This window comes from Lampris incognitus, chromosome 13 (genome assembly GCF_029633865.1).
Source record: "Lampris incognitus isolate fLamInc1 chromosome 13, fLamInc1.hap2, whole genome shotgun sequence".
Taxonomy (NCBI): Eukaryota; Metazoa; Chordata; class Actinopteri; order Lampriformes; family Lampridae; genus Lampris; species Lampris incognitus.
In genome coordinates this window covers 28,781,664-28,801,673 of record NC_079223.1, presented here as the reverse complement: position 1 = coordinate 28,801,673, position 20,010 = coordinate 28,781,664, and the positions used below count along the sequence as shown (strand labels likewise).

The following is a 20,010-nucleotide window of genomic DNA, read 5'->3' as shown; positions in this document are numbered from 1 at the left end:
TCTCCTCTCTCTTGTCTGTTGTAAGGAGTTGGAGAAGAAGGGGAGTGGAGAACAGAGTGGGGGAAGGGGGTTAGGCTCCTTTGCCTCTTTCTGTCTTTCTCGTTCTTTTTTCTTGCCTCGCATACCATTATCACCCCCTCTTCCCACTTTGGGAAAACACTTATATTGCATGGGGTGGGGTGGGGTGGAGAGAAAGCAGGAAAGAGAGCAGGGGACGAGGAGGCAGATGGGGCACAAGCAGTTGCTCGGCCGGTAATCACAGGTGCAGATCCTCGCCTTATCTGAGCCGCGGTAGGGAGCGAAATAAACAAGAACTTGCGATAGCCAGCCCTTCAGCCCCATAGTGCTATCACCTGACCCATCAGCGTTCAGGTGATTGAGAGAAGGCGTCAAGGCTTACTGCAGCCCAGCTGGCAGCCTGTGACCGAAACATGGCATCATTCTAACGCCAGCTTTGGCTGAAGAAAGCAGTGCTGATGCAAAGGTCAAATAATGTGTCAAAAGAAGAGATGGGGGCAACAAAACATAACACAGCCGACAAAAAACAGATGCGCTGAAGCAGTCTCTGAAAGGCATTCTGGGGGATGGAGTAGAGTAACTGTCAACTTTGATTCATATGTACCAACACTGCTGAACAGTATGTGTGTGTGTGTGTGGGGGGGGGGGGGTTTGGATATTTATGTCTGCGTTGCAAGTATGCATATATGATTATTCCTGCACGCTCACTGGTGCAGACTGCAACATAAATATCCATATCATCACAAAAGATATTTCAGGGGTGGGGTGAAAGCACAACAACCCTAACTATTTTCTTTATTATCACAAATGAATTGGCAAAGGCAACATTTCTTGCATGAGCGCTTGTACGATGCGGGCCCTGGCACAGCGAGAAAGGGAAACCCCCCCCCCCACCTCTTCCACCACACACACATCTTAAGGCACGGCACAATAAGAATGCATCGGATTGGAATGCCTCACCGATCATAGCGGAATCAGAATTTCCAGCAAGGAAAATCTTTTCATGGCGAATTAAGGGTGGCTGGGGGAAGAAAAATGGTAAAGAAAAAAAAAGTACAAAAGTAAAAAAAAAAAAGGTATGCACCACTCACAAACAGGGCTCCCTGGGCTCAGCGCGGCAGATTTAAGAACTTCGCTAAAGCTAGGCTGAATAGAATGTGGAAAATTGAATTTACTAAACAATTAAGCATTGAATTAATCTACATCCTGCTACGATGAGTGAGAGAGATAGAGAAAGACAGCGAGCGAGAGAGAGAGTGAAAAACGAAACGGAGTGAGAGAGTGAAAGAAAAAACAGACAGAGGGAGAGAAAAGGGGAAACCAGTGAGGGAGAGAGGAGGAAGAGGAGAGCGGGATGGGGATAGGAAACATGCAGGGAGAGTAAAATGGGCAGTGGGTTGGGAAGAAAGGATGGTGGGGGGGGCAGAGAGTAAATCCATGGCGGCTCATTAAGGGGACATTGAATAAATCAAGTGTTTTGTTGTGTGCAGAGGGACAGCTTTCTTATTCTCTCTCTCTCTCTCTCTCTCTCTCTCTCTTGCTCTCTTTCCAGAAATCTTGTCCTCTTTCCCAATCCTCTGCTTATACATCTGTTCATCTGTAAATTTACATATTCCATATTTTCAAGGGAGGTCTCGCCATTGTGTTCCATAGTCTTGTTGGCACAGGGTGTGTGTGTGTTTTCTGACTATGTTATGTGATTAAGGTGTATACGTTTGCTTAGTCAGGGTTGTGAGTTTGAATGTTGCTTATTGTCAGTGTGCGCTTGCACGGGCTAGATAAAAACTGCAAGAGTGTGCGCACTGGCTTTTCAATCAAAAAGTTTGTCTGTTGGAATGCACATATATTTGTTTTTATGCTTGTGCTTGTCTGTGTGTGCAGATGTGTGTGTGTGTGTGTGTGTGTGTGTGTGTGTGTACATGTGCGCATGCACAGGCTTTGTGACCAAAAGGTATGTCTGTTGGTATTTGTGTGTGTGTGTGTGTGTGTGTGTGTGTGCATGCTGTGTGATCTCAGCCATGTGTGTATTAATTGTGCGTTAGATCAGCACTGGGCCTGTTCCGTCCAAGGGCGGAACGTGATTATAAATAGACTCCCTGTCCCCGCGGAGATGCCACCAGGCCCTGTCTCAGCCCCGCCCCCTTTCCCATGGGGCTGAGCGGCTACCTCCCAACAGGCAAAGTACTCTTTTGTTCAATTACAGCTAATGCAATAGTTTGCCATGTCCCCCCGCCACACACACACACACACACACACACACACACCCCACCTCCACCCCTTTCTAATTATATTATTCAAGCGGAATTTGTTACAGAATTTGAAAAGAGAAAGGAAAGAAAAAACGATACACAGCCATTTCTTTTTCAACTCAAAGCACTTTGGTGTTTATGCTCGATGTTCCAGGTCCTTGGGGAACTGCCTTATTCTTTATTTCGCAGGGCGCCGAATAAACAAGTCCTACTCACGTTTGAAAGCTGCAGCTTTGGAGGGGCTGGCGAAACCCTACATTAACTGTTTGCGTGCCGAGCATGTGGTCCATATTACCTCACGTCTGACGTTCCTTCTCTGTACTTTGGTCACACACTGGCGTTTCATTATTGGGGTGTGGCATGAGAATATTTGTCAGAGGTGGGCGGCGAAAAATGATTTCCTTGATATCAGTGGGTGAATTTACGTTTCGTTTATCTGCAGAATCGCCACGCTGGTTAATCCTTTGTCAAGTGACTTTCCTCTTTGGTGTAAAGCCTCAAAGCCGAATTTGCAAAACAACAATTACACAATTTTACAGCTCATGTAAGCAGGGATTATAATTTCATAGACCAGGAACATCAAAAGGACTCCTAATAGACTCCAAATGTGTTGAATTTGCTGACTTGTATATTTCTTTCTGCTATTTTATTTTGTCTACATTTTGTTTTAAACAGACCCTTTGTCATGACTTAATGCATGCTTTTTTTCCCCTTTTCATAATGCTATGCTCCAGCTCCAAAAGTCTCTCTGAGAGCCAGAGCCAAGCGTAGTATCCAGAATTGAAAACAGTTGTTCTCTCTCCGTGTGGTTTAATATCAGTCATTTCGTCACGTTGCCTCAGAAGCGTGATGCAAACACCACATTGCCCCTCAGATACCTGCTTTCATTCCATTTGATACAGCAAAGATAAGCTCATGTCGGCGTTAACGGGAGGCAGTGCGTATGTCTGTGTGTGTGTGTTCGCCTTTGTTGTGTGCATGTTTTGCGTGTGTGTTTTGGTGTGTTTGCAATAGTTTGCTGTGTGATAAGGCATTAAGATTCCATTTCCCTCTGTCTTGAAGTCTCTTTTCTCCCCTGTCCTCTACGCTAATGTTGCTTTCCAGAGGCACTGATAGATAAGAGGCAACATCTGGTTTAGTTTCAACAGTACGCAGCATCTCCGCATGGGGCATTTTGTGTGTGTGTGTGTGTGTGTGTGTGTGTGTGTGTGTGTGTGTGTGTGTGTGTGTGTGTGCGTGCGTGCGTGCGTGCGTGCGTGCGTGCGTGCGTGCGTGTGTGTGTGGGATTGTGTATTACCTCTCTTTATCTTCCTGTCTGGACCATTCGCAGCTGACCACCCGGTGCATGGCTGACATATTGAGCCTTCCTCTGGCTCGAGCCCCTCAACTATCAACAGGACCCCTGCTCCGATTCAATAGCTATTACAAAGTACAGACCCTTATAAATTCCCTCTGGTTTGCTTTGTTTTAATGTGTACCCCCCCCCTCTGTCTCACACACACACACAGTCATGCAGACACAGGAACGTGCACAGGCATAAGCATCAGAACACACACAAGCTTATATAACAGACACACTCCTTCCCTTGCCCCTTCTTTATCCTCTTTACCTCTGTCTGTCTGTCCGTCCATCTCTCCATCTCTCTTTCTCTTAATCTCACTCTATTGCTCACTTTTTCTTGCTCTCTTCCTTTCATGCACACAAACACACATGCACACACTGCCATCTTGTCTATTTTTGCTTTGGTCCAGGTTAGACTCGATCATCTATGTTGTGGTTTCACTCCTGAGAAAGAGAACTGACTTTTAATTTCAGATAGTGAAACTAAAAGTCAGTTTTGTTTATGCACTGCTGTCTTTTTCTGTCTTTTTTTTGTTCATGTTCACAGACAAGGAGAGATTATCTGCTCAGGAAGGTCATTCACTTTTGTCAGTCAGATTTGTTTTGAGGATTTATGTTTAGAAGCTTTAGAAGAATGGGCCTCTACTCTTTTGTAATACCTTGCGTAATTACCCCCCCCCCAAGTCTCTGACCCCCTCCCCCCTTCATTCTTTGCTTTGTCGGACAATTAGACTCGTAGACCTCAAGTCAACGTCATTTGAGATGGCCATCCATCTTTCATTTCATTCCCAGAGAAAATAATGGACCTCTACTACTTCATGACAGTCATTGTTGCATATTCACCCCCTTCTCTCTCTCTCTCTCTCTCTCTCTCTCTCTCTCTCTCTCGCTCTCGCTCTCGCTCTCGCTCTCTCTCTGTCTCGCTCTCTCTCTGGGTCTGGTCTGCTGGGATGACTTCACTCCCTGGCGCGGGGTGTAGCTTGTCTTAAGTTGTAGCTGTTTTGTATTTTCATCTGCTTGTGGTTTGGGCCAAATGGAGGCAGCCGTGGATGGCCTGCCTCGGAGAGCTGGGAACCAACACAGCATGTTTGGTTACTATTTATCCTGGCTTTTCTTTTCACTCAGCCCCAATAATCCTCATTATGTATGATTGTTACAGGGGCTTATATGGTATACAACCAGGGCGCTGCGAGTGTGTGTGTTGTGGAAAAGATGGACTCAAGCCGGTTGTGGGTCTGTGTGTGCGCTTACCTCTTTATAAGTATATACGTACGACATGTGGATCACGGCACATGGTATTAGATCAGTCCAATAACATACAAAAAGGCATGCAAAGACGATTTCAGTAACTGGGGCTGTAAAAGAAAAATGCTCATTCCCAAATGATACAAAGTGTATAAACAGCCATATTACTGATGTGAGGAAGAACAAAAATAAATAAATAAATAGCAACAACAAAAGATAAACACGAGGTTAATGCCAAATTTACCGACTCACTCTGGACTCTCTCTTTGTCGTCTCCAACAGACTTCCTGGAACAGGGATCATGATGACACGGCGTCAACGCGCTCCGGTGGCACACCGGGACCGTCCAGTGGCGGGCACACGTCACACAGCGGTGATAACAGCAGCGAACAGGGTAAGAGACCGTTTTCAGTTCAGGTTTTGGGCAAAGAACATCCCAGGGGACACTAGTTTACTTCACGCTGTTACCATATTTATTTGTTTGCTGGACCCAAGGGGCAGAGAGAGATTCTGGAAAGGCTCGACACGGCGCAGGGATCGAGGCGCTATCATCTTGGCTACATCGATGGTTCGACAGAATAGAGAGAGAATAGGCTACACCAGACCGTTGGGGCTAATGAAGTGTGACATTTTCTGGCAGTCCTATGAATACTCGCATTAACAATATGAACAAAATAATCATGTGATCCCCATATGATGCGCTCGGGGAAATTCCCTTTTTTTGTGCTTGCCTCCTTCAATGGGAAGGTCAGGTAATGTGATAGGCTCCAGGAGTCAGCAGGGATTCAGTGTTTGGCTCAAGGACACTACAGCAAGTTACTTGCTTGGAGTCCCAGGGATTGAAGCCAGGTACATGAGGTTGAGGGACGGTTTCCCTGCTCCACTCCGGGGGGCTTAAACATGTTTGTCTCGAATAAACATTTCGGAGGCACCCAGTGTCCTGTACATCCGTGTACCATTGGTTTCATTTGCTTAAATTGCTAGCCCATTTGGTATGGTATTTGCATGTCATCCCAGAATTAATAGTTTTCAGGGCAGAGACTCAGGACTCAGTGTGACAGCTGTGAGAGGGTGGCTTTGAGATGCATGCCCAGGTTTGACCGACTGGTTTACATAATGTAGGAAACCTACTTTCTACAGTATTCCCTGCGCTTGTTTAGTTTCCTAACACATCCTTACCACGTGTGACAAATCTTGGGTTACTGAAATTTGTGTCAGTGTCACACTCCTGCCTTCCTTAAGATTGACAGGTTGTGAAGTTGGCAATCAAGGAATTGCAGCTTGTCCTGGCGTTGCTCTCTGATGAGCGTCAGCCAAGTGCCCAGAGAGTAAATGGTAACTTAGACCTGATTCTTATTTTCTCTTTGATATTGTGCTGTTGTGTGGTCTTGTTGTCAACAAGATGTTATTAAAAGGTCTGACATGTTAAAAGTTTTGCCCAGAATGCATTGACCAGACTGGTTTGCCCTGTCCGAGGTGTTTGTTCATGTGTGTGTGTGTCCCCTTATGCGTGCATGTTTGTTTGCTGGATTGAGAAAAGAGACAGAAGGGAGAGAGTGAAATAGCAGGGGAGAGAGAGTATGTGGTGTGTATCTGTGGTGTTTGTGTGTGTGTCGGGGGCAGGGGGCTGGGGGGGGGGGACTGGCGTTGCAAACAAACTGTAGGCAAAAAAGCAACTTCATTTATTATTGACAGCGATGTGAAGGGGAGCCTTTTGCAGGGTTGCCAGAGCCAGGAGGCAGAGCCTGGGTGGGAGCAAAGAGGGCTGCTGCCCTTCCACCTCAGCGGGCAGCCATTTATATCGTAGCATGACCCAACAATTCTCTCTGTCTCTCTCGCTCCCCGTTTTTTTTCTCGCTCTCGCTCTTTCTCTATTCATCTTTCTGTGTCACTCTTGCTGTCTCTCTATTCTATCTGTGCTCCCCTGTCTCTGTCGCTGCCTGCGTATGCTGGTCTCTGTCTCTAGCTCACTTCATTTCTGTCCCTTGTATTTGTGGGTCTCTGTCTGTCTCTCTGTTTCTTACGCGCTGCTTCATATTTCTCTCTGTCCCTCTCTCCTCATCTCTGCCTGCCGCCTCCCTTGTCTCTGTCCCTCTCTTTTCTTTCATTTTGATGCACTTTTTTCTCTCTCTCCCCATCTCCCTCTCTATCCCTCAATAAGCCGCCTTTCTGTGTCTCCGTCTTTTATCCACCTGCTCACACACACACACACACACACACACACACACACACACACACACACACACACACACACACACACACACACACACACACAAACGTTCCCTGTCATTCGCGTACACTCTTTCTTTGACAGTAGAGTAAGGGTTGGAACAGAGTGGTTAAGATGGAGAGAGATTGAGTTTAGAAAAAGAAGTAAAAAAGGAGAGATGAATGAGAGATGGTGGTGAAAGAGGAGTGGAGGCTGAATGAAAAAATGAGATGACACAAACAGAGAACAATGGATGGACAGGGCAATTTTGTATCTGTGTGTGTGTGTGTGTGTGTGTCCCCCTCTGATGAGTAATGATCTGGCGCAGACTGCTGCGACCTGATTGGTTGCTCTAATGAGCGTGCTCTGTGCAGAATTTGGGCTCCTGCTTCTGTGACCTTTGCCCTCTATTGACCAAACTGACACTTCATTTTTCACATCCTTCCAGTTATAGGCCCACTCTTAATAGTTGGCCTGCCTCCTCTCTCCTTCTTTCCTGCTCTGTCACCATCATCATCTCTCCTTCTGTCTGTTAATATATCTATTTGTCCTCACCCCTGAAATCTTCCCAGTGTATGTGGGGGCTTTTTTGTTGTTCAAGTTCATGACAGGATAAAGTATGCGCGTGTGTGTGTGTCTGTGTGTGGAGTGTGTCAAAGTATACGTCAACACTTGTAAGTTGTGTTGTACATAACAATGTGTGCATGTAGTATATGTGAGTGTGCGCATGTGCGTGTGTATGACTGTGTGGTTCATTGCACACATAAGTGCACAGTGTCAGGATGCGATGACAACAGTAAATACCAGAGGACATCTTGGATTTGTTTCAGGTTCATGTGGGTTAGGAAAGATCACCGCCACGTCATAGTGGCTCGGGTGAATTCCGCGTAACTCATTTTGTAATCCCAGTAAGTCTGTTATTTGTCTGTTTGGGAAATCACACCCCACTCACTCTCTCACTATCCTAACAGCTTTAGTCTCTCTTTCCCCTTTTACCCCCCTACCGCTCCACCATCACTCTTCCTTTCATCTTCACATCTGCCCTTTCTGCTCCCTCATGTACCACCTACTCTTCTCTCTCTCTCTCTCTAGCTCCCTATTTTACTTATTTTTTGTTTTGTTTCACTTTTTCTCCTTCATGTTGTTTCCCTCCTCTGTGACTGGTACAGTCTCTCCTCCCCCATTTTTACTGAGGTTCCTCCCACTCTCTCCACAAACTGCCCTATTTTTTTGTCCTGTTATCTTTCTCCCTCTCTGTCTCTCTCTCTGTCTCTCTGTCTTTTGTTGTGTTTCAGTTCTTTTACTTTCTATATTGCCATTCTTTCTCCCTCAATATCTTTGTCATTACCTTTCTCAGATCTCTCTCTCTCTCTCTCTCTCTCTCTCTCTCTCTCTCTCTCTCTCTCTCTCTCTCTCTCTCTCTCTCTCTCTCTCTCTCTCTCTCTCTCTCTCTCTCCTCTGCCTGCATTAGAACAGTTCCATGACCTTTCTCTCACTCTGCTGCTCTCCCACTTGCTTTCATCGCTAATGCTGAAGTCTGTTTCCTCTCTCTGTCTTCCCCTTCACCCGCCTTCACTGCTAATAAACAGATCCAACCCCACTCTCTCTGTGATCCTCTGTCTTGCTCTCTCTCACCGTCTCACTTGCTGTCTATCTCCCTAGCTTTCCGTCAATCCATCCATCCATCCATCCATCCATCCATCCATCCATCCATCCATCCATCCATCCATCCGTCCACCCACCCACCCACTCTCTATCTCTGTCCATTCAACCGTCAATTCTCTCTCCCTCTCTTGCTCAGTCTATCTATCTACCAATCCCTTTCCTCCCCACTCTCTCTTTCCTGTCATTTTCCCTCTCTATTTGTATGTGTGTGTGTGTGTGTGTGTGTGTGTGTGTGTCTCTCTCTCGCTTGCTCTCTCTCTGTCAGTTCACCGAGGCATTAATCCATCTCTCTCCTCGCCCTCTCTCTGTCTAACCATCCATCAATCAATCCTCTCTCCCTCACTCTCTCTCCATAGCCAGCTGCTCTTTGCTTGGTTTCCCTCTCAATGTCTTTCTCAACCATCCCTCTCACCATCCCACTCTATCTTACCCCAACCACGACCTCCCCCACCCCCCACCCTTGCCCACCCCAGTGAGCACTTCTCCCCCCCCCCCCTCCAGCGAAGCAAAGCGGCTCATGGAAAAGGGGATGGTGCAAGGCTTGGGTCTTTAACGAGTCATCTTTTGCCTACCTTTTCAGGATTTTTTTTTTTTTTTTTTCCTGAGGCGATTCCTGAGACGGAAGATGTGCGCCGACACATACTCCGCTCTGCCCCACCTGTCTCAGCCACCTTGCAGATGTGTCTCTTTTCGGGGGCCGGAGGAGTCGCTGTGGGGGTCTTTCCACGCGATGCAGTGGAGATTGTGATCGAAGCCTGTGCATACGTGCCATTGAGCTTAGTTGTGATTGAATGGTTGAAGAGATTTATTCACAAAAAAAAAAAGAACAGCTACTCTCATGAAATAATGGCTGGGACAAAAGTAAAACAAATTTGATGGAGCAGTGTAATATATTGATATAATATCAATATTACTCAGAAAGGCTGCATTACAATAAAGTGATTCAGTTTTGTAAACTTGTGACTTTTAGCTGCGTTAAATGACCAAAGAATGCCTCTACCTGCTTGCTCATCGTATTCACATTACTAAGGATAATTTCTCAAAATTTGCTAGTGTGTGAAAATCTTAATGAAAGTACCAGTAGTCCTCTGCAAAATGTTATCACATTGTCAGTATCAAGGTATTCAGTCAAAAATGTTTGATATTTGACTTTTTCAATATCACCAAGTCCCAAAATGTGATCCCCCCCCCCTAAGGATGGGAGGAAACTGAAAATCTTTGTTGAGAACTATAGAAAAAAAATTTTTTTTTTGGGTGCATTTTTGGTAATGATAAATAATGAATCTTGGGTGATGTTTTTTGTTCTTCTTCAAAATGGATGTGTGCCATTTCAGAAATGAAACCCTCATCTTTCCAACAAATGTTTTGCCACATAGGCCTTCATCAGCAGATTGTCATCAATAAAAATTTCGCATACGATGTTCATATGGTGGTAAGTTATTGGTTAAGGCTCAGTTTTGACCGCATTGTGAATCACATTTGCGTCACATATGTCATTAAAATCTGTCCTGGGTGTCTCAATACCTCCCTCAAGAACAGACAAAGAGGGAAAAACAAAAACACTGGGGTCTTCTCTTTCTCTAGAAGATCTCTGTAAACATTGAAAAAGCCTCAACAGAGAGTATCAGAGTGCTCATAGAGTTAATTAGTCCCAAACTATTAGCAAGGGTGTTTGTCGGCCACGTCCCCTCCGACAGAGTCCTTTGTTTATAACCCAGAAGCCCTCTGGAGAAGCCACATTGTAGTTGCTCTGACTTAGACTCCACTTCTCTCTTTTCTGTAAAGAGTAATGCTTGAAGGGCAGAAGAAAAGTTAACGGAGCATGCATGCCTGCAATAGAGGCGATCCCTAACGGACATGACCAAGCCTTCTCTTTTTTCTCCCTGTGTATAAAGTGCCTCTGTCGGCCTGTGTGAATTTGTAAAGACACCCCGCGCCCCTCCCGTCCTGGCTTCTCCAAGGACCTGGCATGTAAGGGAAACAGAATAACATTCAGGCACTGAATCGGGCAGCTGTAGGGATGTGGATTTTAGCAGAGCTGAGCTGAGCAGCATAGAGTTGCTGCGTGATTTTCCCCTCTTGTTTTTAAAAGCTACAGGGTCATCCACACCTTCCACATGCGCACACTTGTCCGAAGCGTCTGGGGAGTTAGGTGATGACTGGCGATATTAGATATGTATCGCCAATTATCCAGACTGTCTGTAAAGACAACAGTGTGCCAGGCCAAGGCAAACAGCACCCTGTTAGGCTGCCTGTTATTGTCTGCATACATTTCTGCTCTCTGAGTGGAGGCCTGAGGATTCTGACTTGGTCTGATATCCAGCTCGCTTGGGCTGCTGTGGTTTGTAGGAGCCTCAGACATGTCTGAAACCAAATCTATCATCTCTATTTGGCTAACACTGGCTAAGGTGTCTGTGCGCTGTGGACAATAGGGTTGTTGGTGTGATTCCCACTTCAACCAAACAGATACTATATCCAGACTAAATCCAGGTTGAGAATCAGAATTGAAATCAGGATCAGCTTTGTTGACCTAGGAAATTTGCCACCAAGGAATATACTCTGTTGGGTTTGTCATGTAGCTCTCATTAAATTAAACACAACAGTAACATTTTGAAAGTAATGTATAGGAGGGCGGCATGGTGGCGCAGTGGTTAGTGTGGTTACCTCACAGCAAGAAGGTCCTGGGTTCGAAGCCCGGGGTTGTCCAACCTTGAGGGGGTCATCCCAGGTCGTCCTTTGTGTGGAGTCTGCATGTTCTCCCCATGTCTGCGTGGGTTTCCTCTGGGTGCTCTGGTTTCCTCCCACAGTCCAAAGACATGTAGGTCAGGTGAATTGGCCGTACTAAAATTGTCCCTAAGTGTGAATGTGTTGGCCCTATGCCATGATGTCTCCCTGCCTGCCCCACAATGACTGCTGGGATAGGCTCCAGCATCCTGCGACCCAAATTCGGGTAAGCAGCTTGGATAATGGATGGATGGATGGATATATAGGAGGAGTAAATGTCTGTATGTTTAAACAATACAGTATGTGCAGTACGATATGTGTTGCCTAGTGTGCATTTTACATCTTGTAATGTCCAATCCCACTGTGTTAAACGCCCTGTCCTTGCAACATTTCTGTTAGTATGTAATGGGAAATTCTTGGACAAATACTTTGCTTGATCAGTTGAGGGACTCTGATTCTGTTGACCTGTCAGAATGAATGACTACATAAATGACTGGGTGAGTAGTCAATGAATGACTATAATATTTTGGTGCAGGCCTCATCACACATTATATAAACCTTGTCTTTGGACACATTATCAGTAGTATGAAGTGAGTAGGGCAACAGTTGAGAGTTGCTGCCCAGCCTTAAGACAGTTTGGTACTTGTCAATGGATAGCTGTCGATTTGAATCCTGGCAAGGAAAAACTATGTTAGCTGGCACTCAACAAGGCCCTTATCCAACTGGTATTGTTGAGGTGATTACTGGCCAACAGTTGAATAATGGTTTAGGATATTGGTATTGCTGGCCCTCTCTCTGGCTGTAAGTTCTATGTCGTAGTATTGCTTTGAACAGGAATGTGTTGTCAGTCGATGGTTCCCTGTTAAGTGAGGGGGATTTTTAAGTGACTAGAGTACCCCAACACTTAAACACTGCCCACCGTTCATGTATTAAGAATTACTATGCTGTATCTGATGCCGTCAGTCAGTGACATGTACCATATAAAGTCCCCCTCCCATGCAGAAATCATTATTTTACTCCATTGATCAGGCTGGAGTGCTGCTGATATTATCATCCATCCATTAATTTATAATTCATCCATCCATTTATCAATCATCCATCCATCCTTTGACTTCTGTGCCATCCAACAAGGTCAAGCCTGATAGAAGTTATTATGATAGGCCAGTCTCTAAGTCAGGGGCGGGCAAACGGGGACAGACAGGGGTACCAGCCAATTGGGATCCAGGCCAGGGCCAACCAATCATGTTGCTTCTCTTGGCCCCCTCAAAGTCACCAATTAATTGGTCCGATTGTCCAGTAGACTGGAAGAAAGAACTCTGTGTGCATGTTTGTGTGTGTGTGTGTGTGTGTGTGTGTGTGTGTGTGTGTGTGTGTGTGTGTGTGTGTGTGTGTGTGTGTGTGTGTGTGTGTGTGTGTGTGTGTGTTTGTTTGAATGGGTATTTAAAGCAACACCCATTTTCTCTCTCAGTGACAATCCACTGTTCCTCTCCCTAGCTGCAATTAACAAATATCTGACATATGAAAGTCTCTCCAAGTGTAATAAATTTAAACAAATTTAACTTACACAGCTCTACAATGCATCCTGACAGTCATGACATAAAGATCACAGGAAATCACATACAGTGCAAAGGGACTTTTCAAACTAAACAATAGACTGTATCACTGTACACCTAATGACATTCATTCCGAAAAGATATCCACCGTTTGAGAAATGGCTATACTTACTATTAAGCAGTGACTTATGTTACAAATTAGCATAAATAATGATGAATCTCATCACAGTAACATTCTTACAGGCAGGCTACACTAGATAAATAGTTAATGATAAGCTTCAGGTGATGATTTAAAATGTTTCCTGAATGGAAAATAATAACTGCTCCCTATTGCCAATGCATGATGCTATATTTACAGCAAGAGATACTCCAGCCTGTTAACAGTGTTAAACAGATAGATAAAGAGCGGAATTGAAATAGTAGGTTGTATGGAGGTGTCTAGATATTGTCTAGCTTTTACCAAGGAGTTTTTTTTTCCAGTTCATAATTGTCTTATTGGTGTCCATTCTGCCCTGTAATTTGTTTAAATGGAAGACTGTGAGGTTAGCTAAAAGGTATGCGGCCTCTTTGATTAGCCTGGGGAATATATTAGAGATGGAGGAGAGAGGGGTGGGGGGTAAAGTAGAGTAAACCAGGATCTCAGAATGAATTACTGAAAGCGTTTCGAGGCAGACTACAGTCGTATGTGCCACGCGTGTTTGTGAATTAGGCGTGTATGTACAAATGAAAGCATGTGCATAGGAGAAGAAGAGTCGGGAGAGAGATAGAGAAAGACAGAGCATGTGAAGGGAGAGAGTGGCTTTCCCTGATGAGTTTGTAAAGTGCTGCTGAGTCTTGTTGGGGAGTCTATTGAGGCGTACACTGTGGCACCAAACAGCAATATCTCGTAGGTGAAAGAGGAGTGTCCGGGCAAGCTAAAGCTCACTCTATAGGTCCCACAGGGGGTTACAGTGTGTGTGTGTGTGTGTGTGTGTGTGTGTGTGTGTGTGTGTGTGTGTGTGTGCGCGTGCGTGCGTGCGTGCGTGCGTGCGTGCGTGCATGCATGCCTGTGTCGAGTTTAGCGTTGAGATAGCAGTGGCCAGGGCCAGCTGAAGCCCTCTCTGTGTTTCTCATAGGGGTCAATGTGTTTGTGTATGCATGTGCGTCACTATATTTGTGCATTAGTTGCATGTGTGTACACGTCTGCAGGTGTGACCATGTGTTGAGACACATTTACAGCTCTGCAGTTCAAGACACCTAACTTTGTGTTCGGATGTCCTTTACAAAAATCAATATGTGAAAGGCAAGAGGTTAATTGTTTCTCAAAACGATAAAACAAAGAGAGCAAAAAAAAAAAATCCTCAACAGCTCAGTGATGCCAGTAGCAGTGTTTATTCAGTGTTTCTCACCAGTGCATTTAGATTTATTGCATCTCAAACACGATTATCTCTAGTTACCTGGGAAAAGAGATGCTTCAGCTTTGATTGTCCAATCATGACCTCTCGCTCTCTCTCCTGGTTTCGCTGAGATCTTTACGACCTCTTATCGCGGTGTCCGGCGCTTCAGCCAACATGTAGTCACCCGCCTCCCAGAAAATGATAGTCCTCGATGACTTTATTGCCCTCTTTTCAGATGAGTTGATGCTGCGCGGCTCTGAGTTTACCCCCATTGGGAAAAAGGGGAAATTGTATCAGGTTCCCACACTGAGGGGGCCCGTTTGCTTTGAGGATTAAGGCTGGTGTCATCCAGCCAATCGGGCCATGTGTAAAAAGAGTTAAGAAGACAAGCAAACAAACTCGACCATCTCCACCCGCTTAACCCGGCTTGTCCTCTCCTTTTTAAATCAAACATATAGCTAGCTAACAGGGCACACAAATGTGTGTATAACAAGGCAAAAATCAAGATCCCTCTTTCCCTCTGCTTTTCTTTCTCCTTTCTTTTCACATGTGACGTACGCCTCTGCTTTTCCTGTCACTCAGGTGCTCCGCTTTTCTGTTTCTCGGGGGCTTGACTGAACATTTTTTCGGCGAGAGAGTAAAAGTCGTAAAAGTGTATTTGTTTTGTCCCGTTTGACTTGGGGATTCATGCTATGCGTTTGTTGAGGCCTGGAGTATACTACATCATCATGTGAGCCTCATATTTCAACAGTTGCTCTCTCTCTCTCTCTCTCTCTCTCTTACTGTCTGTCTGTCTCTGTCTGTCTGTCTGTCTGTCTGTCTGTCTGTCTGTCTGTTTGTTTCTCTTGCTCTGTCTCTCTGTCTCTATCTTTCTCTGTCTGTCTGTCTGTCTGTCTGTCTGTCTGTCTGTCTGTCTGTCTGTCTGTCTGTTTCTGTCTGTCTCTCTCTCTCTGTCTGTCTGTCTGTCTGTCTGTCTGTCTGTGTCTGTCTGTCTCTCTCTGTCTCTCTGTATCTGCTTGTCTCTCAATTCAATTCAATTCAATTCAAAGGGCTTTATTGGCATGAAAGTTTTAAAAACAATGTTGCCAAAGCATCAAAGTGCAATTTGGACAGTACACAATAAGACTAATAATGAACATTAACACATTATACTGATCAGTAAAGAAACAATGAAACAGCAATAACAATCACAATAACAATAAAGAAGGAGAAGTAAATGAAAAGGTAGAGCATGAGTTGTGAGGAGACTAAGTTAGGCTGCTGTGTGTTGTGCTGGTTGTCTCTTAGGTTGTGACGTGCACTGACATATCTTGCTGCATCTATGGCGCTGACACTAATTTCCCCAAGTAGATGTTGCATTTTAGTCTGGTCAGAGAATGTATCAAAACTTTGAATTTGCTCTCTCTGTCCCCCTATCTTTTGCTCTCTGTCTGTCTCTGTCTCTCGCTCTCAAATTCAAATTCAGAAGTGCTGTATTGGCATGACAAATAGGCACTTGTATTGCCAAAGCAGTCATTACAAACGAAGCAAAAAAATCAGAGCATATACCGAGCATGTACTTATACATAGACAGATACAAGGAATCAGAACATATATGGGTGCAGTATAAAAACCAGATGCGTAATTAGTTACCATCTGTCTGTCTGTCTGTCTGTCTGTCTGTCTGTCTGTCTGTCTGTCTGTCTGTCTGTCTGTCTGTCTGTGTCTGTCTGTCAGTCTCTCTGTCTGTCTGTGTCTGTCTGTCTCTCACTCTCTCGCTCTGTCTGTCTGTCTCTCTGTCTGTCTGTCTCCCTATCGCTCTCTGTCTGGTGTCTGTCTGTCTCTGTCTGTCTGTCTCTGTCTCTGTCTGTCTATCTGTCTGTCTGTCTGTCTCCCTATCTCTCTCTGTCTGGTGTCTGTCTGTCTCTGTCTCTGTCTGTCTGTCTGTCTGTTTCTCTCTCTCTCTCTCTCTCTCTCTCACTTTGAACATCCCTATGTCCCGTTCTCTTGGTTTCTTTCTCACCATCTCTCTACCCCTGTCCTTCTTCTATTGTTTTCAAGCACCGCCAGTGTTATTCAGTTTAAATTGGATCATATTTAGAATACAGATAACATGTTTTTGGTTTCCTTTTTCGTCTTGGGAGAGAGATCCCTCCTCTTGTTGCTCTCCCTGAGGTTTCGTCCTATTTTTTCTTCCTGTTAAAGGTTTTTTTTTTTAGGGAATTGTTCCTTATCCGATGCAAGGGTCTAAGGACAGCATGTTGTATTGCTGTAAAGCCCAATGAGGCAAATTTGTAATTTGTGGTATTGGGCTGTACAAATAAAATTGACTTGACTTGATTTGACTTCCCTTCTCTCTCTGTCTCTCTCTGTCTCTCTCTCTGTCACTCTGTATCTGTCTTCTCTCATGTAAATCCTTCTCTTATTCCCTCTCACGTGGTTACATGTGGGCATGTTTGCATGACCAAACAAATGCAAAAGTCTGGCTTGAGCCATTGCAATATGCCATGTGTGGACAATTTACATGAAATATATATTCATCTGTGACAGGCACGCACACGAAATAGTCCTTCTCGTTTTCCTCTCTCTCTCCTCCGTCCTCTTCCTTTCCTGTCATCCTCCAGATTGACTCGAATACGTTCTGCTTTGAAAACCTTTATGCCGAAATCCTCCGAATCATCAGTGCCTTGAAATGCTTCTCAACCTGTTTGAGGTTGGCCACGTATTGAACGCCTGTAAACCCGTCTATGCAGTCGCATCACGCCATAAACTGAACAAAGTTGGTGTCGCTAGCCTGTTAGTTGGCAGGCGCGCCAGGCGAGTGTGCAACAGCCGTCCGTTTGAAAAACAGAGGTTCTAGTTCATTTGCTCCGGCGAGGGACTGCAAGCAGGGAGGGAAATGTATCTTTAGCTCCCACGCTATAATTGTGGCATGCTAATGATGTACACACATTCTCGCTGGCTGTTTACAGGAAGCGCTCTTCTTTCATTTGCGAGTGGTGCGAATGCCAAATGCCTACACCTAATTACTGGTGTTTGCTAAAAGATACTATTTACACACACACACTTTTCCTTGTATGAGTCCCTTGTGTTTCAGGGTGGGGAGATTATGACAAGGAAAAAAGTTCAGTGGGTAAACATGGCGAAAGATTTGCCTTTTGAAATGTTATCTTTCCAATTCTGTTCATCTGTAATCGGGAATTTCAGTTGACACAGAGTAAATAGACCAGGATAAGAGAGGTTCATATCCAAAACTGTGCATGTATAGATTTTTACTTCATGAGTAATGTTTCATTGTTTCAAGATCATGTAGAGGATCCGGCGAACATTTCATTATTTTATTCCCAAGTCACATTTTAGTGTGCACCGACTTAGGTTATATAATTCATTCTGACAGGGGTCAAGAAGGTTAGATTTCCCACTTTTCTTTCTTTTCTTTTTTTGGATTTTTCCCCCCTTTTTTCTCCCCAATTGTACCCGGCCAATTACCCCACTCTTCCAAGCCATCCCAGTTGCTGCTCCACCCCCTCTGCCGATCCAAGGAGGGCTGCAGACTACCACATGCCTCCTCCGATACACGTGGAGTCGCCAGCTGCTTCTTTTCACCTGACAGTGAGGAGTTTCGCCAGGGGGACGTAGCGCATGGGAGGATCACGCTATTCCCCCCCAGTTCCCCCCTCCCCCCTGAACAGGCGCCCCAAACGACCAGAGGAGGCACTAGTGCAGCGACCAGGACACATACCCACATCTGGCTTCGAACCGGTGATGTTGGTAGGCAGCGAAATAGACCAGTATGCTACCCGGACGCCAAGACATCTACTGTCAGGATGAACGTCTTTAGCTTTGTATGACAAATGTAAGCAGATTGAAAAATGACACATTCACCGCGTGAGTCAGCAGTGAGTATGTCAGAGTTGAGACCAAGCTCATTCAAGTGTGAGATTGGACATTTAAGTGGGCTTTTCTTATTTTTATTTTTTTGTATAGGAACTATGTAAAAGAAGATAATCTTTATGAAAGAAGAGAATATACAAAATTTGACACTGCTCCTCACACACTATCCAAAGTGCCAGGAAACTCACACACACAAACACACACACGCACGCACGTACACAGGTAGATGGGGAATCTGATGGAGTGACTCATCAGTGCTGTGTCATAATGCACCACATGTGTTTACCAAAAAGACCTCCAACTCCTTTTCCTTCTATCTCTTTTGCCCCTCCTTCTCTGTCTCTGTGTCTCTGCCTCTCCTCTTTCATCTCGCTCTCTTTTCTCTCTCTCTTCTTGCCTCTCTTTCTCACTCGCTTTCCCTCACTCTCTCACTGTCTGTCTGTCTGTCTGTCTTTCTCACCTCACCCCTCTCTCATCATCATCATCATCTCACTCTTTGTTCCTTTTTTTTTCCTCTTCCCTGAAGGAGCGCTGAGCTCAGGACTCAAGAGGTTCCTCATCAGATTGATGTTAACGTTTCAGGAAACAGCCCTGATAGCAGACGGGAGACATTAGCCTATCACCTCTGCCGGTGGCTGACAGGACAGTTGAGGGAGTGAGGGGAAGGCGGAGGAGAAGGGGAATTACATCAGAGAGATGAAGTCATTTTGAGTGGGGTTTTTTATGTATTTAAATGAATTGTACTGTACTGGCAATTGCACAGGTTTCCCTTCATCTAGCATCATGCTCCATTATTTTAGTGTCGTGCTTTAGGCATGCCGACAATTCTTTTTTGAGTTTTACACAGTTGGGTTGAACTAGTGTGTGACGACACAAAACTCTGTTTCTGAAACATCTAGCTGCCACATTATTCCTTACATCACATTATTCCTTACATCACATTATTCCTTACAACTTCTGAGAAGTTGCAAGGAGAGAAAAGCCTGGATTTTTTCCCCCTTAATTTTTCCTGTTGGGGGCAGCGCAACAATGCAGATTTATCTCAGCAGCATTGTAGTTTTAAACCATTTCAAAGGCAACATCCCTACTTTTAATGCAAAGCCAAACTGGTGATGGTGCAAAAGAGTGATGGTTTGTTCAATGGCTTGTTTAGTGGGTGGGATGAGAGGAGAGAGAGGAAGGGTAGTCTGTTGAAGTGAGCAAATAAATGGGGTATTAGCACTCTGTTTCAGTGGCATAGCATTGTTTGTCCCCTGTGGTGCACACATGAACAAACATGAAAATAGACACACACACACACACACACACACACACACACACACACACACACACACACACACACACACACACACACACACAGCAAACGTTTATTTAAGCTTTTGATAAAGAGATTAGCCCAGTCATCCTACGCGCTTAAGCTAGCCAGGGGGGTCCGTGTTTAGGAAATCCTGGCCTTCCTGACAAATGGACTTAAAGTGAACCTGGCTCAAGCAATAATTGTACTATGTCGATACTCTCCCTTTTACTCTACTGAGATAGATTTTGCTCTGAAAATTATAGCATTGGGTCAAAAAAGGTATAATTACCTTTTTATAGCTATCAAAGGCAAAAAAAGTATACGTTGCACCACTTGTAACAATAACAATGTAAATAGTTATATAGTTATAATTTTCATCAAAATATGACATTAAAACATAAAAAAATTGATTATGATATTTCACCATGAAGAATTACTGTCAACCCTTGTTTTGGTAAAA

General features: G+C 44.7%; 1 protein-coding gene across 1 annotated transcript in view; it reads left to right on the top strand.

The window, feature by feature from the left end:
* meis1b (Meis homeobox 1 b) overlaps positions 1–20,010 on the top strand; it is a 104,262-nt gene that overhangs the window by 11,672 nt on the left and 72,580 nt on the right. The window contains exon 7 of the mRNA XM_056291367.1: positions 5,136–5,247. Within this exon, the coding sequence (XP_056147342.1) occupies positions 5,136–5,247 (112 nt within the window). The remainder of the gene's footprint in view (positions 1–5,135; positions 5,248–20,010) is intronic.